The 15948-nt window shown below is 64.0% G+C and overlaps 1 protein-coding gene across 1 annotated transcript; it reads left to right on the top strand.

Moving 5' to 3' along the window:
* The first annotated feature begins 1012 nt into the window (after window positions 1–1012).
* Window positions 1013–7410, top strand: LOC137442648 (ubiquitin carboxyl-terminal hydrolase 36-like). Its single transcript, XM_068141646.1, has 14 exons — window positions 1013–1262; window positions 1333–1554; window positions 2253–2363; window positions 3005–3107; window positions 3699–3766; window positions 3930–4000; window positions 4355–4437; window positions 4750–4861; window positions 5162–5302; window positions 5605–5708; window positions 5996–6083; window positions 6374–6673; window positions 7040–7189; window positions 7384–7410. Exons 1-14 carry the CDS (start codon window positions 1013–1015, stop codon window positions 7408–7410), a joined length of 1830 nt encoding a protein of 609 aa, XP_067997747.1.
* The last annotated feature ends 8538 nt before the right edge of the window (window positions 7411–15948 follow it).

Below are 15948 nucleotides of genomic sequence, written 5' to 3'. Positions count from 1 at the left end.
GTCAGAAATGAATTCAATTGCAGATCTAGGCAGAGGGACACAGCCTGGCAAGGGCAGAGGGTGCTGTGGATTGTGCTTCCTTAACAGACCCATGGTGGCATTTTTATCACCCAGAAGCTGGATTTCCCTGCTGGTTTTCCAGCTGCTGGCTTGAATGGACTTCAGGAGGTGTTCAGGAACACACCTGGATTCTCCTCCTAGCTTTGATACTGCCCTGGAGAACAGCTTGTGCTTACTTCGAAGGAGAGCTGTAACTGGGAATGCAAGTCTGGAAGGATCTTTGACAGCCAAAGGCTTGTTCCCCTCCAGTCAGATGTAAACTCTGAGCATCAAATGTGACAATGATCTTTGCTCCTTCTTCCCTGTGGTTGAAATTCCCCCCCCAACATTACCTTTGCCAGCCCAGCCCAGCTGGAAGCAAATGAAAGCTGTATTTATAGGCAAAGGGAAATCTGCAATGGGATGCAAGGAATATGTACAAACTCTCCAGGAGTTACAGTATTGAGATATATTCACAACTGAAAACCAGCACAAGAACCCCACTGGTCAAGGACCAGGGGAAGCTACTAGCTGGGGTCTGCAGCAGCCCTCCTCAGCCAGGGAGGGATCCCCTGGGCCCCCGGGAATGGAGGGGAAGAGAGGAGGAGGGGAGGAGAGGAGCTGCTGCGAGGCCACCTTCAGATCCCTCCTGGTGCCACTGCCCTCAGCACCTGACAGGGCCAGGGGCTGGAGCAGGACAGGGCCAGGCCCCCCCCCCCCCCCGGCTGCGCCGCGGTGCCAGCACACAATGGGCATCGCCGAGCCCGACGACCACGCCCTGACAAGTCCCGCCCCCCCTTGGCACTGCAGCCAATCAGCAGCGCCGCTCCGCCTCAGCCTGTTGCCTGGACACCGAGCGCGAGGGACACGAGGACGAGGACGAGGAGGAGGAGGAGGAGGAGGAGGAGGAAGGAGCTCAGTGGGCTGGGACGGCTGAGTCGAGGCCAGCGAGCGTGGCTCCATGGTGCACAGCATGCGGAGGCTGAAGGAGCTGGAGGAGGGGCTGGCGCCGGCAGCCAAGAGGCGCCGGCTGGGGCTGGGTGAGGAAGGGGCTCCGGGCTGGCCGCCGGCTGCCTCGCCCAAGGAGCTGTGGCAGCAGGAGGCAGAGTCTGAGCGTGCCGGTCGTGGCAAGGGGGATCAGCCCGGGGGGAAGCAGCTGGAGCCCTGGGTCGAGGCTGGCAGCCACCGCGGCAGCCCCAAGGAGGAGCTGACCAGCAAGCAGGGTAGGTAGAGAGGGCCGAGGGGGCTGCTGGTGCTCCTGAGCCCTGGGGCTCAGCGCCTCTCTCCCTGCAGGCGGTGAGCAAGCCCCAGCAGCAGGAGGGGACGGGGTCCCCGTGCCCCAGCAGCTGCCCTTCCCCGTGGGGCGCCTGTCCCTGCGGTGGGAGCGGCTCTGCGGGGTCGGCGCTGGGCTGCACAACCTGGGGCGCAGCTGCTTCCTCAACGCCACGCTGCAGTGCCTGAGCCACACGGCGCCGCTCGCCAACTACCTGCTCTCCGAGGAGCACGGCCGCAGCTGTGAGTGGGGAGCCTGGGCCGGGCGGCTGGCGGTGCCAGGCTGGCAGTGCCAGGGTGCCCGTGGGGAGCGGGAGCTGCCTGCCTGTCCTGCGCTCGGCACCTCTGCAGGTGGCCCTGGCAGGGGCTGCGAGTGTTGGGCTGTGCCCTCTCTGTCCCTGCTGCCCCTGTCTCCACCAGAGGCTGTTCCTGTCTTCTCCTGGCCCTAGCGGTGCTCCCCAGCTCTGCAGCCTGGCACCGGCGAGGTGCTGCCTCTGCTGGCTGCAGCCAGGGCAGGGCAGGAGGCTGCCTGCGGGCAGCAGCTGCTGTGGGAGGCTCGGAGCTGGGAGCAGGGGGAGCTCTCAGGGCTCACAGCCCTGTCTGTAGGGCTCTGCTGGGACCTGCCCCTCAGGGCCAACCTGTGCCCTCCTCCGGAGAGTGCCTGTGGCTGTTTTCCATCCCCATGGACGCTCTCTCCTCTGGTGGGGGGTGAGGGGGAGGGCTGTTGCAGTGGTACTGTGAGTGGGATGGCATCAGCCAGGGTGAGGTCTGCTGGCCCCTGTGTACCCAGGATGCCCAAGAGCTGTGCTGCAGCACAGAGCTCCTAGGGACCACTGAGCGTGGCTGAGCTCTGTTGGAAGAGAGATCCCTGCAGCCTCTGTCCTGCCTCCATCTCTCCTGGCTTTGTCCTTGATGTCCTGGCCTCTGCTCTGCTGCTCCAGGTCGCCAAGAAGGCTTCTGCATGCTGTGCCTGATGCAGGACCACGTGGGGCAGGCGTTTGCCAGCAGTGGGCAGGCCATAAAGCCGGTGTCCTTCATCCGGAACCTCAAGAGTAAGGGAGGCTGCCCTGCACTGCCCTCTCCTGCCTTGCCCTGCCCTGCCCTGCCCTGCCCTGCCCTGCCTTGCCCTGCCCTGCCCTGCCTTGCCCTGCACTGCCTTGCCCTGCCCTGCCTTGCCCTGCCCTGCCCTGCCCTGTCCCGCCTTGCCCTGCCCTGCCCTGCCTTGCCCTGCCCTGCCCTGCCCTGCCCTGCCCTGCCCTGCCCTGCCTTGCCCTGCCCTGCCCTGCCCTGCCTTGCCCTGCCCTGCCCTGCCCTGCCTTGCACTGCCCTGCCCTGCCCTGCCCTGCCCTGCCCTGCCCTGCCTTGCCCTGCCCTGCCCTGCCCTGCCTTGCCCTGCCCTGCCCTGCCCTGCCCTGCCTTGCCCTGCCCTGCCCTGCCCTGCCCTGCCCTGCCCTGCAGGGGAGCAGGGACTGATGCTGGAGCAGAAGCTGTGGGCTGGGAGCAGCTCTTGGCAGACAGCTCCCCTGAGGTGACTCAGGGAGCCTGCCAGGGGCTGGGGGCTCCGTGGGCTGCGGGGGGCTTCTCCCGTGGCCGTGAGTCTGACAGCAGGTTTGGGCTGCGGGGGAGCAGGGAGGGAGGGAGGAGCTGCATCTGTTGCAGCAGATGCTGAGGCTGGTTGCTGCCCCTCCTGCAGACATTGCCCAGCACCTCTGCTTGCGGCAGCAGCAGGATGCCCACGAGTTCCTGCGCTACAGCATCGACGCCATGCAGCAGGCCTGCAGGAACGGCTGTGCCCAGTATGTGTGGCCCTCCTGCCCTGTGCCCTCACCAGTGCCCCGTGCCCGTGGGAGGGCTAACCCCGTGCCCCAGGCTGAGCTCCCAGAGGGAGGCACTGAGTGCAGGGGCCGCACTGGATGGCCCAGCTCTCTGCCCCTCTGTGCCACAGTCCCCCTTCTCCCGGCTCCTCTGCCCCAGCCTAGCTGTGGCCCTCTCCCCCGCTCCTGAGGCTGCTGTGGGTCTGGATCCTGTGCCAGCTGCCCAGGAACCCGGGGTGCAGCTGGCTCAGGTGCAGCTCTGTGGCTGTGGGTGAGCAGCTTTCCTCTGGGCCCTGCGCTGCCTCAGTCTGCAGCGCACAGCTCCGAGCTGCGGCCGGCAGCTTCTGCTCCTTCTGGAGGAAGGTGCCCCTGGGAGCCTGGTGCCAGCCCTGGAGCTGTGGCCCTGGGAGAGCAGCCTGGCAGAGGCTGCGGCTTCCCTCTGCCTCTGGAGCTCTGCAGCCTGTGCGCTGGGCAGAGCGCAGCGGGGGGAGCTGTGCTGAGGACACGGGGAGGGGGCCCTCGGGGGTGGCCGTGGGGGAGGGGCGGTGTGAGCCCTGCTGCTCCTGTGCCTAGGTTGGATGGCCAGAGCCAGGCCCCGACGCTGGTTCAGCAGATCTTCGGCGGCTCCCTGCGGTCCCGTGGTGAGTGTTGGCTGCCAGCTCCTGGGCCTGGGCCTCTCAGGGCTGCCTGGCAGGAGGAATCATTTGGGAGCACTGCTGAGTGTGTGCAGAAGATGCCCAGCCGCAGCTGCTGGGGTGGGTGCAGGGCCATGGCAGGCTGTGCTCAGTGCTCTTTCTCTGGCAGTGACGTGCTTGGAGTGCAAGAGCACCTCGGACAGCTACGAGCCTTGCCTGGACCTGGCGCTGGAGATCGGGGTAGGGCGGCAGGGTGGGGGCTGGGGAGGAGCTCTGCTCTCCTGGGGCTGTTCCTGCAGCTGCAGCATCGCTGCCCTCAGGGCTCCTGAGCCTGCCGGTGCCAAGGCACAGCCCAGGCAAGAGGGAAGCCGCTGCCTTGTTGAGCTGCCTGCTGTGTCTGGCAGGGCAGTGCCCGGTGCCTGGGCGTGAGTGCTGGGGCCCCTGCAGCTGCCCCTCGTGGTGCTGGGCACTGCCAGCTGGTGGGGCTGAGGGGTTTGCTGCAGCCTGTGGCCCTGTGCCCACGCTGGGTGTGCTCTCTCGGGGCTGTGGCGTGGACAGGCCACTGGTGGCCTGAGCTCTGCTCTGTCCTTGCAGGAGGCCAGGAGCGTGGTGCAGGCGCTGGGGCAGTTTGTGCAGGCAGAGCTGCTGTGCGGGGAGAACGCCTACAAGTGTGGCAGGTGAGGCTGGGGGCTGCGGGCGGCCGGGGGGCGCTGTGCTGGGGGCAAGCAGCTGTGCCCCCTGCTGGCTGCGGGAGGGCTTCACTGCCTGCTCCGCGGCTCAGCCCTGAGGGCCGTGGCCGTGGAAGCCTGCCGCGAAGGCTGCCTCCCGTGGTGAGGAGGAGCTGGGCCGGCAGCCGTGGCCGTGAGCAGGGGCCCTGGAGCAGCGGCTGCTGTCAGCAGGGTCGGTGCCAAGGGCTTTGCTGCCCGGCCAGGGCTGGCAGGCAGCTGGCTGGCGCAGCAGCTTGAAGAGCTGGAGCTCTGCCTGTGCAGGTGCCAGCAGGAGGTGTCGGCCAGCAAACGCTTCAGCATCCACCGAGCCCCCAACGTCCTCACGGTGGCACTGAAGCGCTTTGCCCCCTACGCCGCAGGGAAGATCACCAAGGTGAGCGCTTGGCAGCCCGGGGCTGAGGCTCTCTCCTGGCCCCAGGTGCTGCTGCCCAGAGCGGGCCGGGAGGTGCTGCTGTGGCCAGCGGGAGCTGTGCCGCGCTCCTGCAGCCCTTCCCCCGCTGTGCGCTGCAGGCGGAGTTCGGCTCCTCCTGCCGCCTTCCTCAGCACCCCCTCTGCACCAGGAGGCTGAGTGCCCTTCTCTGGAGAGGTGGCCCTGCTGGGAGAGCTGTGCTGCTCTTGCCCCAGCACAAAAGCCATGGCCTGTGCAGGCTGCTGAGCGCTCCTGTCTCTGCAGGAGGTGCGGTACCCCATGCTGCTGAACCTCCGCCCCTACATGTCTGTGCGGCGCAGGGACCCCGTCCTGTACAGCCTCTATGCGGTGCTGCTGCACTCTGGGCACAGCTGCCACGCAGGGCACTACTACTGCTACGTGAAGGTGAGCCCAGGAGCTGTGGTGCCACCCCCTCAGGGCTGGGGGGTGCTGGGGGGTCCCTGTAGGCCCAGCAAGGAGGGTGCTCAGCAGATGTGCGTGGTGGGGAGCACTGGCTGCGGGATGCAGGCTGTGCTGTGCCACAGGAGGGGGGAAGGTTCAGCTCTGGCAGAGCCCCCTGGCCTGCCCTGGGCCTCCTCTGCCTCGTGGGGAGAGGAGCTGTGCCCACGGGCGCTGCTCCTGCTGCTGCTGCTGCCAGGAAGGTCCCTGGGCACAGCCCAGCCCTGCTCTCTCTTCTCCTGCTGCAGGCCAGCGATGGGCAGTGGTATCGAGCGGACGACGAGCGGGTCGGCTCCGCAGCCCCCCAAGAGGTCCTGCAGCAGCAGCAGGCCTACCTGCTCTTCTACCAGAGGTGAGTGTCTGCTGCCTGCTGGCCCCTCTGCCCCCTGCTCCCAGCACTTGGCACAGGGCTGGCACAGGGCTGGCTGTGGGCAGGAGCTTGGCCCGGGTACCCCAATGCCCTGTGCATGCCCTGGCTGGGAGGAGGGTGGCAGGGAGGGGCCCAGCCCCTTGTCACGGTTTCATTCTCCCTCAAGAGCACCTCATGCCCTCAGAGCTTTGGCTCCTCTTTCTCCTCTGCATCTCTGAGAGAGGCTCAGCCCCTGGCAGTTGATGCCAGCCCTTCTCTGCCTTCCCCAGGATCCCCAGCCTCAGGAAGAGCTGGCAGGGGCCCATTGCCAAGGCTGCCTCCAGCCTGCCCGGAAGCACTGGCAGCGTCCCAGAGGAGGTCAGGAAAGCTGCGAGCAGGGGGCTCCTGTCTTCAGCAGGGGTGGGCCAGGGGAGCCCTGGAGGCTGCTCTTGGCCAGTGCTCCTGGGTGCTGGGAGCTGCTGCCCCTCTGTCTGCTCTGCCAGGGCAGGGGGGCTGCAGCCTGGCAGGGAGGCAGGCGCAGGGCAGGAGGGTTTGCAGGAGGCATCCTGCAGAGCCAAGGCCTGTGTGGGGCTGGGGAGGGCTGGGGAGGGCAGGGTCTGCGTGTCCTTGGCTCCTGGACTTGTCACTGAACTGCTCTCCCTGTCTAGAGAGCAGAGCTGCTGCCAGGGAAGCAGCTGCCTGGGCTGGAGGAGGTGGGAGGCCCTGTAGCCCACAGCGCCTTTGGGATGGGGTCGGAGCTGCTGAGCGGAACCAGCCTGCCAGAGCTGCCTGCTGAGTGCCCAGCAGCCAGGAGAGAGCTGTCAGCTGTGTGCCAGGATTATTGGGCACAGCTGCAGGGCCTGACACGCAGCAGCAAGTCCTACATCAGCAAGCTGACCGTCCTGGCCCAGCAGAAGGTGGCCTTTGCCAGCAGCATTGTCGCCCTGGTGGAGGCACAAGCGGCCAAGGTTTGGAAGTTCCACTGCCTGCTGCTCCTAGCTGTGCTGCTGGGGGGAGCAGCTGGAGCCAGCGGGCTGGGGGGGCCTGGAGGGCGAGGAGGGCCTGGGGAGATGTCCTGCTGTGAGGCAGGAGAGGGGCAGAGCAGGGCAGCAGGGGGCCGAGGGCTGCTTTCCAGCCTGCCCAGAAGCCTGGGGGTTAAAAGCTGTCTGCAAGCCTGTCCCAGGGGCTGGTTTGGCCTGCAAGAGCAAACCTCAGTGTTCCAACCCTGCTGAAGTGCTGGCTCTGAGGTGTCTGAGCCTGGCAATCCCTGGGTTTGCAATGCTTCAGAGGTGCTTTGGTTGTCTCAACTCCTCCCTCTCTTCTCATGATTCCAGGCTCCTCCAGCACAGAAGCTCCCTGCTCTCTACCTGCTGGACTCCATCATCAAGAACGTGGGAGGAGCATACCTGCAGGCTTTTGCCCCAAACCTGGTGGAAACCTTTCTCTCCGTCTTTGAGAAGGTCTCTGCACCTCAGAAGAGTTCTGTAGGCCAAAGCTGTGGCTGGGCAGTGAGTCCTGTGCCCAGGGGTGGCTTTGCTTGGGTGGTGAAGCACACCAAGTGCTTGGCTTTTCTGCATCTCTGTCCTGGCTCTGCACTGAGGGCCATGGTCCCTGCTGGTGGTTTGAAGCAATCAAGTGGGCCCTGAGCCTCCAAGGAGGTTGGATCTGTGTCTCCCAGATGGGTCTGAGGGTGCAGCTGAGCTGAAGCAGAACTGCCTGAATTGGAAGTGCTAGCCCTGCTCTGGCATCTGCTGGGGCAAAGTCCTTCAGGGGCTGGAGAGCTGAGCACAAGCCCCTGGGCTCATTGCTTGCCTCAGAGGCTGTTGCCTGATTCCCTTGGCATGGGAGTGTGAGCTGCTCTGCTGAGAGCTGCTGCACAGCCAGGCCAGTGTGTTGAGATGCCAAGTGCTGAGAGCAACAGGACAGCCATGCAGCCTTCCTTCTGGCAGCAAAGCTGCAGGCTGTGTGTGGCAGGAGCTGAGGGAGCCCTGGGGTGGTTTTGTTGCTGCAGGGGGACACAGAGACTCGCAAGAGTTTATTCCTCTTGCGCTCGACGTGGGACAGGGTTTTCCCCCCGGAGAAGCTGCATGCCCTGGATGTCAGAGCCAAGTCCTTAGATCCTGCTTGGCCAGTGAAGCCTCTGCCTGCAGCTGGGAGTGCTGCTGGCAGCCCTGTGAGCCCTCAGCCTGCAGCTCCCTCGGTCAGTGTGTGTGCCTGCTGTACGGACAGAGGGTCCCAGAGCAGCCATCCTTGTTTGTAGGCTGCTGGGTGAGAGTGCAGTGCCTCAGGAGTGCAGGGCCTGGGCTGTGGAGGCAGGGCAGAGGCACTCCTGAATGCAGAGCGCTGGGGGGGCTTGCTTTGCCTATGTCAAACCTGTGCTCTGGAGGGTGGCCATGGAGGAACTGCTGTTAGGCGACGTCCCCCTGTCACAGCAGCAAATTGGAGTGGGGGCAAAGGTTTCAAATGAGTTTGGTTCCATTGTGCCTGAAGAGTGCAGCTCCTAACAGCTGCAGAGAGTGAGCTCCAGTGCTGGAGGGTGGCAGCAGGGAAGGGAGCTGGAGTGAGCTGAGCATGGGGGCCGTGGGGGTGTTAGGTTGAGGCTGGGGCTGGGTGACCTTGTTCTGAGCAAAGCAGCTCCAGGGCTCCCTGGCTCCCTCAGGATGTGCAGTGTCACAGGTTCTGTTCTGTTTCTAGGCAGAGGAATCCACTGCCCCTGCCTGTGCCAGGGCTGCTGCCTCTGCTCCTCCAGCACAGCCTTTGAGCCAGGAGCAGCTGCTGAGGCAGCAAGTGCTTGAGAAGGAAAAGGAGCTGCTGGAGCTGCGGCAGAAGCTCTCAGAGCTGGAGCAGGCCCAAGCACAGGTGAGCAGGACAGGTGGTGACGCTTTGCTGGGGGGGGCTCAGGCTCTTGGGGACAGTCCTTGGCTGTGCTGGGAGCTGCCAGCCCTCAGCTGGTGCTGCTGCCTGGGAAGCAGAGCTCTGTGAGGAGTGGAGCAGTGCCAGTTCATCTGGGGGGCTTGGGCAGGACGTGGTGACCTCAACACTAAGACTTGCACTCAAAAGGGAGGCAAAAAAAGGTCCTGAGTTTCCCTCCCCAATGATCCCTGCCTGTGATCCTCCTCTTCCAGCCCTTCTTGTGGCTCACAGCAAGCCAGGCTTCCTCAAAGCTCTGCTCTGTGGAAGGACAAGGAGGCCTGGCTGCTGGCAATCAAGTCCATTGCCTCCTCAGGCCAGGCTGGTTGGATGCCAGCCTCTGAAGATGGCAGCTAAGCTGCAGGGCTTTGCCTTTGCCATTGAAAGTTTGCTGTGCTGGCAGCTGGAGGCAAAGCCAAGCACCTCAGAAGGGCCAAAAGAGGGAAAGTGTCTCAGGGGCTGGGCAGCTGAGTGGCCTTGAGCAGGAGGGCTGGGGAGAAGCAGGAAGGCTGCAGTGAGGCCCTGTGTGAAGGGCCACAGCTTGCAGTGCTGCTCTGGAGCCCTGATTCTGCACTGGGCTTGGATTGGGTCTTTTGTAAGGGGGCTCCATGGCTGCAGTGCTGGTGATGAGCAGTGCAGGGCTCCTTAGCAGGGCAGGGGCTGAGCCTCACAGCTTTCAAGACACTTCTGGTGGTGGCTTTGGTTTGCAGGGAGGATCTGAGCAGCTCAGAGTCAGAGCTGTGCCAGGCAGCCCAGTGGTGGATTTGTCTGTCTTGCAGGCTGCCTCTCTGGGTGTTCAGCAAGGATCATCTCCTGCAGCTCCAGCTCCAGCCCCTGCTGAGCAGCACAGGGCTGCCACAGCTCATCTGGCAGCTAAAGGCCCTGCTCAGCCTGCTGTGCAAGCTGAGGAGAAGCAACCCTGCCCAAGTCCTCCCCAGCGTGCTGCCCCCCAGGCAAGGGAAAGCACAAAGGTGTCTGAAGTCAGCAAGCAGCAATCAAGGCTGAAAAGACATCTTGAGGATAAGTCAGAGGGCGAAGAGAAGGAGGGGAAGAAAAGGAGGAGCTGCAGGGAGACAGAAGCCAAAGCAGAAGCCGAGACATGCAGAGGCAGAGCAGCAGGCAGCAGAGGCAAAGGGCTGAGTGGTGCTGCTCACAGAGCCTCAGAAGAAGGCTTAGAAGTTAATCTGCTCCTTCAGCAACTCCTCAAATTAGAGAGCTGCCTCAGATAGCCCTGAGCAGGCTGAGGGGGCAGGGGGCAGGCCAGTGGTCAGAGCCGGCGGAGATTGCCCAGAGAGCAGAGTCTGGGAGGAGCTGCAGGAGCCAAGGGCAGGAAGAGAGCCCAAGGAGGCTCCCTACAGCCTCAGCACTCAGAGGTGAGGAGCTCAGCATCCTGCTCTGCTCTTCAGGCCAGGCTTGGCTTGTCCCTGGCTGCTTTCTAGGCTGGGATCTCTTGCCCTTGAGGGTTGTCAAGGCCTGGTGCAGGCTGCCCAGGGCAGTGGTGGAGTCCCCATCCCTGGGGGGTTGGTGTGGTGCTGAGGGCCATGGTTTGGGGGTGCCCTAGCAATGGGAGCATGGTTGGACTGGAGCTGAAAGAGCTCTTCCAGCCAGAAAGGTTCTCTGCTTCTGCTGACTCTTCAGGCTCTTGGCCTTGGGCAGGAAGTGCTGGCTGCCTCCTTGGAGAGGTGTCAAACTCCTCCTGGGGCAGGAGAAGCCAAGAGCAGGCCCCAGGAGAAGTGTCAGCCTCAGCAGGCACTTGAGGAGGAAGTGGGGAGCGGAGCTGGGACCTCCAAATGCTGCCCACAGCCTTGGCTCAGCAGAGCTGATGCTGAGGCAGAGCCTTGCTCACAGTGCCCTGGGGCTGTGTTGTCTCTGCCTGCAGCAGAGCTTTGCTTTGTGCCTGGGGCTGCCCTTGGCTCCTGGGCAGCCTGCTGTGCTCTCTGGGTGCTGCTGTGGTGCTGCAGCCCTGCAGTGAGCACTGGAGCTGGCTGGAGCTTGTAGAAAGGATCCAAGTGCTGCTCCAGCTGACAAGTGAGATGAGCAGAGGCTGCCCTTGGCTCTTCTGCCGGGGTGGGACCCCCTGTGCCCCCAGGGGGGACCCCCTGTGCCCCCGGGGCAGACACTGGCCCAGAGTCCAGGTCCCTGTGAGCTTGAAGAGGAAGCCCAGGATGTTTAAGTGGGCAGTCAGTTCCTGTTGCTCCTTGATTCCTCCAAGCCCCTTGGCTGACCTCCTCAGACCTCCAGCATGTTTGACACTGAGGGTGGTGAGAGCCTGGCCCCAGTTGCCCGGGGAGGGGTAGGTGCCCCACTGCTGGCACCACTTCAGGTCAGGTTGCCTGGGGCTCAGAGCCACCTGCTCTGCCTGCAGCTCTTCTGCTGAGTGCTGCTGCTTGGGCTGGCTGCCCTTGGAAGCTCCCTTCCCACCTCAAGGCCTCAAGGAGTCAGTGCAATGGAACTCTCCCCCCAGGCTGTGAGGCCAGGCTGCCTCTGCACATCCAAGGGGACGGCCGAGGGCCCTGGCTCTGCTTCAGCCTTGAGCAGCTGGACCCTGGGCAGCTGTTGGTTGGCTCCAGCAACAGCTCTGAGGTGAGCAGCAGGGGCTGGCAGGGCCTGGGGGGAAGTCCCACTGTGGAGACAGGCTGTGGGAGCTGGGGCTGTTCAGGCTGGGGAAGAGAAGGCTCCAGGGAGAGCTCAGAGCAGCCTTCCAGGAGCTGTGGGAGCTCCAGGAGAGCTGGGGAGGGACTTTGGCCAAGGGCTGGGGGAGAGGAGGAGAGGGAATGGGGTGAAGCTTGGGGAGGGCAGCTTGAGCCTGGAGCTTAGGAAGAGTCTTTAGAGTGAGAGGAGGGAGAGCCTGGCACAGGCTGCCCAGGGAGGCTGTGGCTGCCTCCTCCCTGCAGGTGCTGAGGGCCAGGCTGGATGAGGCCTGGAGCAGCCAGGGCTGGTGGGAGGGGTCTCTGCCTCTGGTGGGGGGGTTGGAACTGGATGAGCTGGAAGGTCCCTTCCAACCAAGCCACTCCAGGAGCCATTCTATGAAGTCCTGGCTGCTTGGCATCAAACCCCCAAAGGCTGAACTTCCCTTTGGCTTCTGCCAAGCAGCAGCAGGCAGCATCCTCTGCCTTTGCCAGCTGTCAGCTTGTGCTGCTCTGGGCTGGACCTGCAGGCCAAAAGCCCAAATGGAAGCTAATGGAGATTCCCTCCCCCTCTCCCTTGGCTGGGAAGGTCAAGCAAATCAGGCAGGAGAAAGGAGAGGTAGGATCAGGACAGCAAATGGTCTGGAATCTGTTGGGCAGAAGAAAAGGTCCTTGTTCCACTCTCTTTGTGTAGATCTCAGTCCCAGGGCAGGTTCCAAAGGGATAGGGTGAAGGGCAGGTGGCAAAGCATCCAAAGGCAGCCCCAGCTGGCACTGGATTCCCTTGGTGCCAGTGGCTGCAGCTCTTCAGGGGGTGTGGATGCAGCAGGGAGCAGCAGGGGGGGGATGCAGCAGCCCTGGGGAGCCTTCTGTGCAGCAGTGGCTGTGCAGGGGAAAGAGAGAGCAGGAGCAGAGCTCTGCCCTGCCTAGCAAGGCTTGCTGGGCAGGGAGGGGCAGTGGCACAGAGCCCCTTGGAGCCAGGGGACCCCTCCTCCTGGGAGGGGGAAAGCCAAGTCTCTCTCTGCCCAGCCAGAGCAGCTGGGGCTGGGCTCTTTCCAGCCCCCATCAAGGGGGGTGTAACCCTGCAGGGAGGTGCTTGGGCAGGACACAGATCAGCCTCCTGGAAGGAAAGAAGGTTCCTCAGGGCTTGCCATGGGATGTCTTGCAGGTGATCCTGCAGAAGACAGGAGCCATCCATGCCTCCTGCAGCTGCAGCTCTGGGCTCCTGCTTCAGCTCCTGCCCCTGCCAGGGCCTCCTTTGGCCAGAGGAGTTCCAACTCCTGCAGGTCTGCTTCTGTCCCCCTGTCCTGGGGCACTTGAGAGAGGAGTTGAGGTGCAGTGTGGAAGGATCCCCTGAGCCTGGGCCCTTGGCTGTCAGGTGAGAGGCTGAGTGCAGCCCCCTGTGCTGTGAGAGCAGCTTTGCAGCCTGCCAGCAGCAGTGCAAGCTGCAGGCTCTGCAGTGCTCTGCAGCCAAGCCAAGGCCTCCTCTGCTGTGTCCCCCCAGGGGCTGTGTCTCTGCACCCCCTCTGCACTTGGATGTCCCTTGCCTGCGCTTCGGGGACGGCTCCTGGGGTGAGTGTGGCCTGGCCTTGGAGCACAGCCTGAGGGCTCTGCAGCCCCAGAGTGCAGCCTCAGAGCCTCCAGCACTGGTGGCCCTCCAGAGCAGCCTTCAGCAGGTTCAAGCAGGGCTGCAGGCTGCCTGGGCAGGGCTTTGCCATCCTGAGGGCACAGAGGCCCAAAGGACTGGCAGAGCAGGGTCTTGTGGGGTCCCTGATGGTCTGATCAGCCCCAGGCTGCCAGTCCTTGGCAGCAGGATGGCTGTGAGAGCCCCAGCAGGGCCCAGGGGCTGGGACTGCAGGAGCAGGGAGTTGAAGCTCTGGCCTAGCCCATAGCTGCTGTGGGTCAATGTTGCCAGGCTTGGAGACCATTGCCCCCCTGAGCTGCAGGGTGAGATGTTGCTTGGTGCTGGGAGGGCCACTGGCTGTCACTGCCAGGGAATGTGGCCAAGAAACAGCTCTGCCTCAGGCCCTGGTGTGCTCAGAGCCCTGGGCTCCTTCTCCTTGCCCAGCAGAGGCCCAGCTCTGCTGCCTGAGCACTGAGCTGCAGGTTCTGCTGCTTCAGCTCAGGCTCCCAGAAGGCTTTTCCCTGAGGGGCTCTCAGCTCTGCCTGGGAAGCCAGTTCTGGGCTGACTGAAGAGCTGTGCTCAGCCTGGCCAGGATGCCTCTCTGTTTTCCTCCTGCTGAGGGACTTGGCTAAGAGAAGTGCTGGCCTTTGCTGAGCTGCAGCCTCCCCTCCCTCCATCCCTGCCCTGTCTCTTGGCTTCCTTGTGAGCAGACAAAGCCAGAGGGATGCCAGCAGGCAGCAGCCTGGGATCCAAGAGGAGAAGAGTCCTCTCCAGCTGCTGGCCTGGAGAAGGCCTTTGCAGCTGCAGGCTCCTGGTGCTTGCTGTGCCCTGCTGGCCACCCTCTGCTGAGAGCAGCCTTGGCCTTCTTGGCCAGGAGGGCCCCTGGCTGCCCGATGGGGAACTTGTTGTCCCCCAGCAGTGCCAGCACAGAGCTGCTTGGCTTCCGCGGCAGCTGCAGCTGCGAGCCAAGGGAGCCAGAGGCCAGGGGCAGTCTGCCCATGCCAGGCTCTTGGCAGCAGGAGGCAGAGGAGCTGTGTGCAGAGGTGCAGAGCTGTGTCCTTTCCCCTAGGCTTCCCTCACAGCCTGTCCTGTGGCCTCCCCAAGCCCTCCCCGCTGCCCCTGGCCCTCGCCCTCCGCCTGCCCGGGGCCGGCGCGGCAGAGCCCAGCGTGCCCAGCGCTGCCCAGGGGCTGGACACCTCTCTGCCCTCCTGGAAGAAGAGAGCCAGGAGGTGCCTCAGGCCCTGTGAGTTCACCATCAGCCCTGGCAGAGGCACCATCCCTGCCCTGAGCTTCCAGGACATCCAGGTAGGGAGCAGTGGGGCCAGAGGGGCTTCAGCAGCTGGGGCTGAGGCTGCCCTGCTCTGGGAGAGGGCTTCAGTGCTGCTGGCTGGGAGGGGGAGGCCAGGCAGAGCCCTGCAGCAGGGCTGGGCTGTTGGGAGCTGTGCTGCTCTGGGACTTGCCTGAAGGAGCAGCCTTTGGAGCCTGCAGGCAGAAGCTGCAGCTCCTGCCCCCCAGGCTCCAGGCCAGAAGCCACTGCTGAGGCTTTCAGAGCTGCTTAGGCTGATTCCTTGGCCTGCAGCTGGGCAGAGGAAGGCTGAGGGCAGCAGGAGGCTCTGCAGGGAGAGATGTGGCTGTAGGAAGCAGTTAGCTTCTCTGCCTGCTCTTCTTCCTCCTGTGCTGTGGGCAGGATGAGTTGGATTCCCTGCAGTGCTCTGCAGGGGGACTGCAGAAGCTGTGGTGGCTGTGAGCTGAGCAGCTTCTGCTGGGCCAAGCTTCTGCAGCAGCTTCCCCCTGCACAGCTGGAGTGGTTCTGCTGGAGGCAGCAGCTCTGCCCTGCACTGCTGCTGTTCCCTGGCCATGCAGTGCTGAGTGGCAGCCTGCTGGGGCCTGCATTCCTCTCACACATGGCCTGGCAACTGCCACAGGCATTTCTGCAAGCAGCTCTTGCCAGCAGCCTTGTGGTGCTGCCAGGGTCTGTGCTCTGCAGATGGAGCAGCACCAGGGCCAAGTCCTCCCTGGCTCTGGTGGTGGATGTGGATGGTGTGGGCCAGGAGCTGCTGTCACTGCCCCTCACAGCCAGGGACCAGCACTTTCCTTGCAGGGTCTCTTGGTGCATCCAGCCCCTTGCATGTGGTTTGCTGGCTCCAGCTCCACAGCAGGAGCCTTGCATCATGAGCTGGTTCTGCCCAGCCAGAGCTGGGAGCAGCAGGGCTTGCAGGCAGCCCCCTGGAGGAGCATCTGCCCAGAATGGCCAGGCCTGGCCCTGAGCCTTTTCCTAAAGGACACAGCAATTCCATGGCTGATTGGCACTGCCCCTCCCCTGGCACAGCCTGGGGCCATTTCTCTTGTGCTATCACTTCTTCCTTGGGAGCAGAGCCCAAGCCCCAGCTGGCTCCAGCCTCCTTGCAGGGACTTGTGGAGAGCCAGGAGGGCTCTGCTCTGCCTCCTTTGCTGCAGGCTAAACGCCGCCAGTTGCTCCCAGCAGCTCTGCTCCTCCCCAGCCCTGTTCTCCAGACCCTTCCCCAGCTTGGTTGCCCTTCTCTGGACCCGCTCCAGCCCCTCAGTGCCCTTCTTGGAGGGGCCCTAAACTGCTGCCAGGATGTGAGGGGTGGCCTCAGCAGTGCTGAGCCCAGGGGCCCGATCCCTGCCCTGCTCCTGCTGGCCACGGGGTTGCTGATCCAGGCCAGGATGCTGGTGGCCATTTGCAGCCACTCTGCTCTAGGCAGCTGTGTTCTGCTCCCTTCCATGCCACATGAGGGGTCAAGAAGCCTCTCCTCTGCCAGTGTCTCCATTGCCTCTGGCCCTCTCTCTGCCCAGGTGTGTGGTTCCTGCTCTGCGAGTGCCCAAGCCCGTGGTGACCTTCGGCCGCTGCTACCTGCAGCTCCCTGCCCAGCAGCTGCTGCCCCTGGTGAAGGACAGCGACCTGCCAGGCTGCTATGCACTGCTGCCTCAGGTTGGCATCACCCCCACCCACCTCCTGCCCCCAGGGCTCAGCCAGGCTGTGCTGGGGAGAAAAGGGCTTTGGGAGAGAGAGACCTTGATGCTTTCCAGTCCATCCTACAGGTTTGCTGGGAACAGGAACC

Source organism: Melanerpes formicivorus, unplaced genomic scaffold (assembly GCF_026170545.1).
Source record: "Melanerpes formicivorus ecotype bairdi unplaced genomic scaffold, bMelFor1.0.p_v2 SCAF_7, whole genome shotgun sequence".
Taxonomy (NCBI): domain Eukaryota; kingdom Metazoa; phylum Chordata; class Aves; order Piciformes; family Picidae; genus Melanerpes; species Melanerpes formicivorus.
Note: the sequence above shows the minus strand (reverse complement) of the source record. Positions and strands in the feature narration are given on the sequence as shown.

Bases quoted from the DNA above. Each gene is read 5' to 3' on its own strand.
- LOC137442648 (XM_068141646.1), top strand. From the start codon at position 1,013: ATGCGGAGGCTGAAGGAGCTGGAGGAGGGGCTGGCGCCGGCAGCCAAG. The intron at 3,108-3,698 runs GTATGTGTGGCC...TCCTGTGCCTAG, and splicing joins TGCAGGAACGGCTGTGCCCA to GTTGGATGGCCAGAGCCAGG. The intron at 6,674-7,039 runs GTTTGGAAGTTC...TCATGATTCCAG, and splicing joins TGGAGGCACAAGCGGCCAAG to GCTCCTCCAGCACAGAAGCT.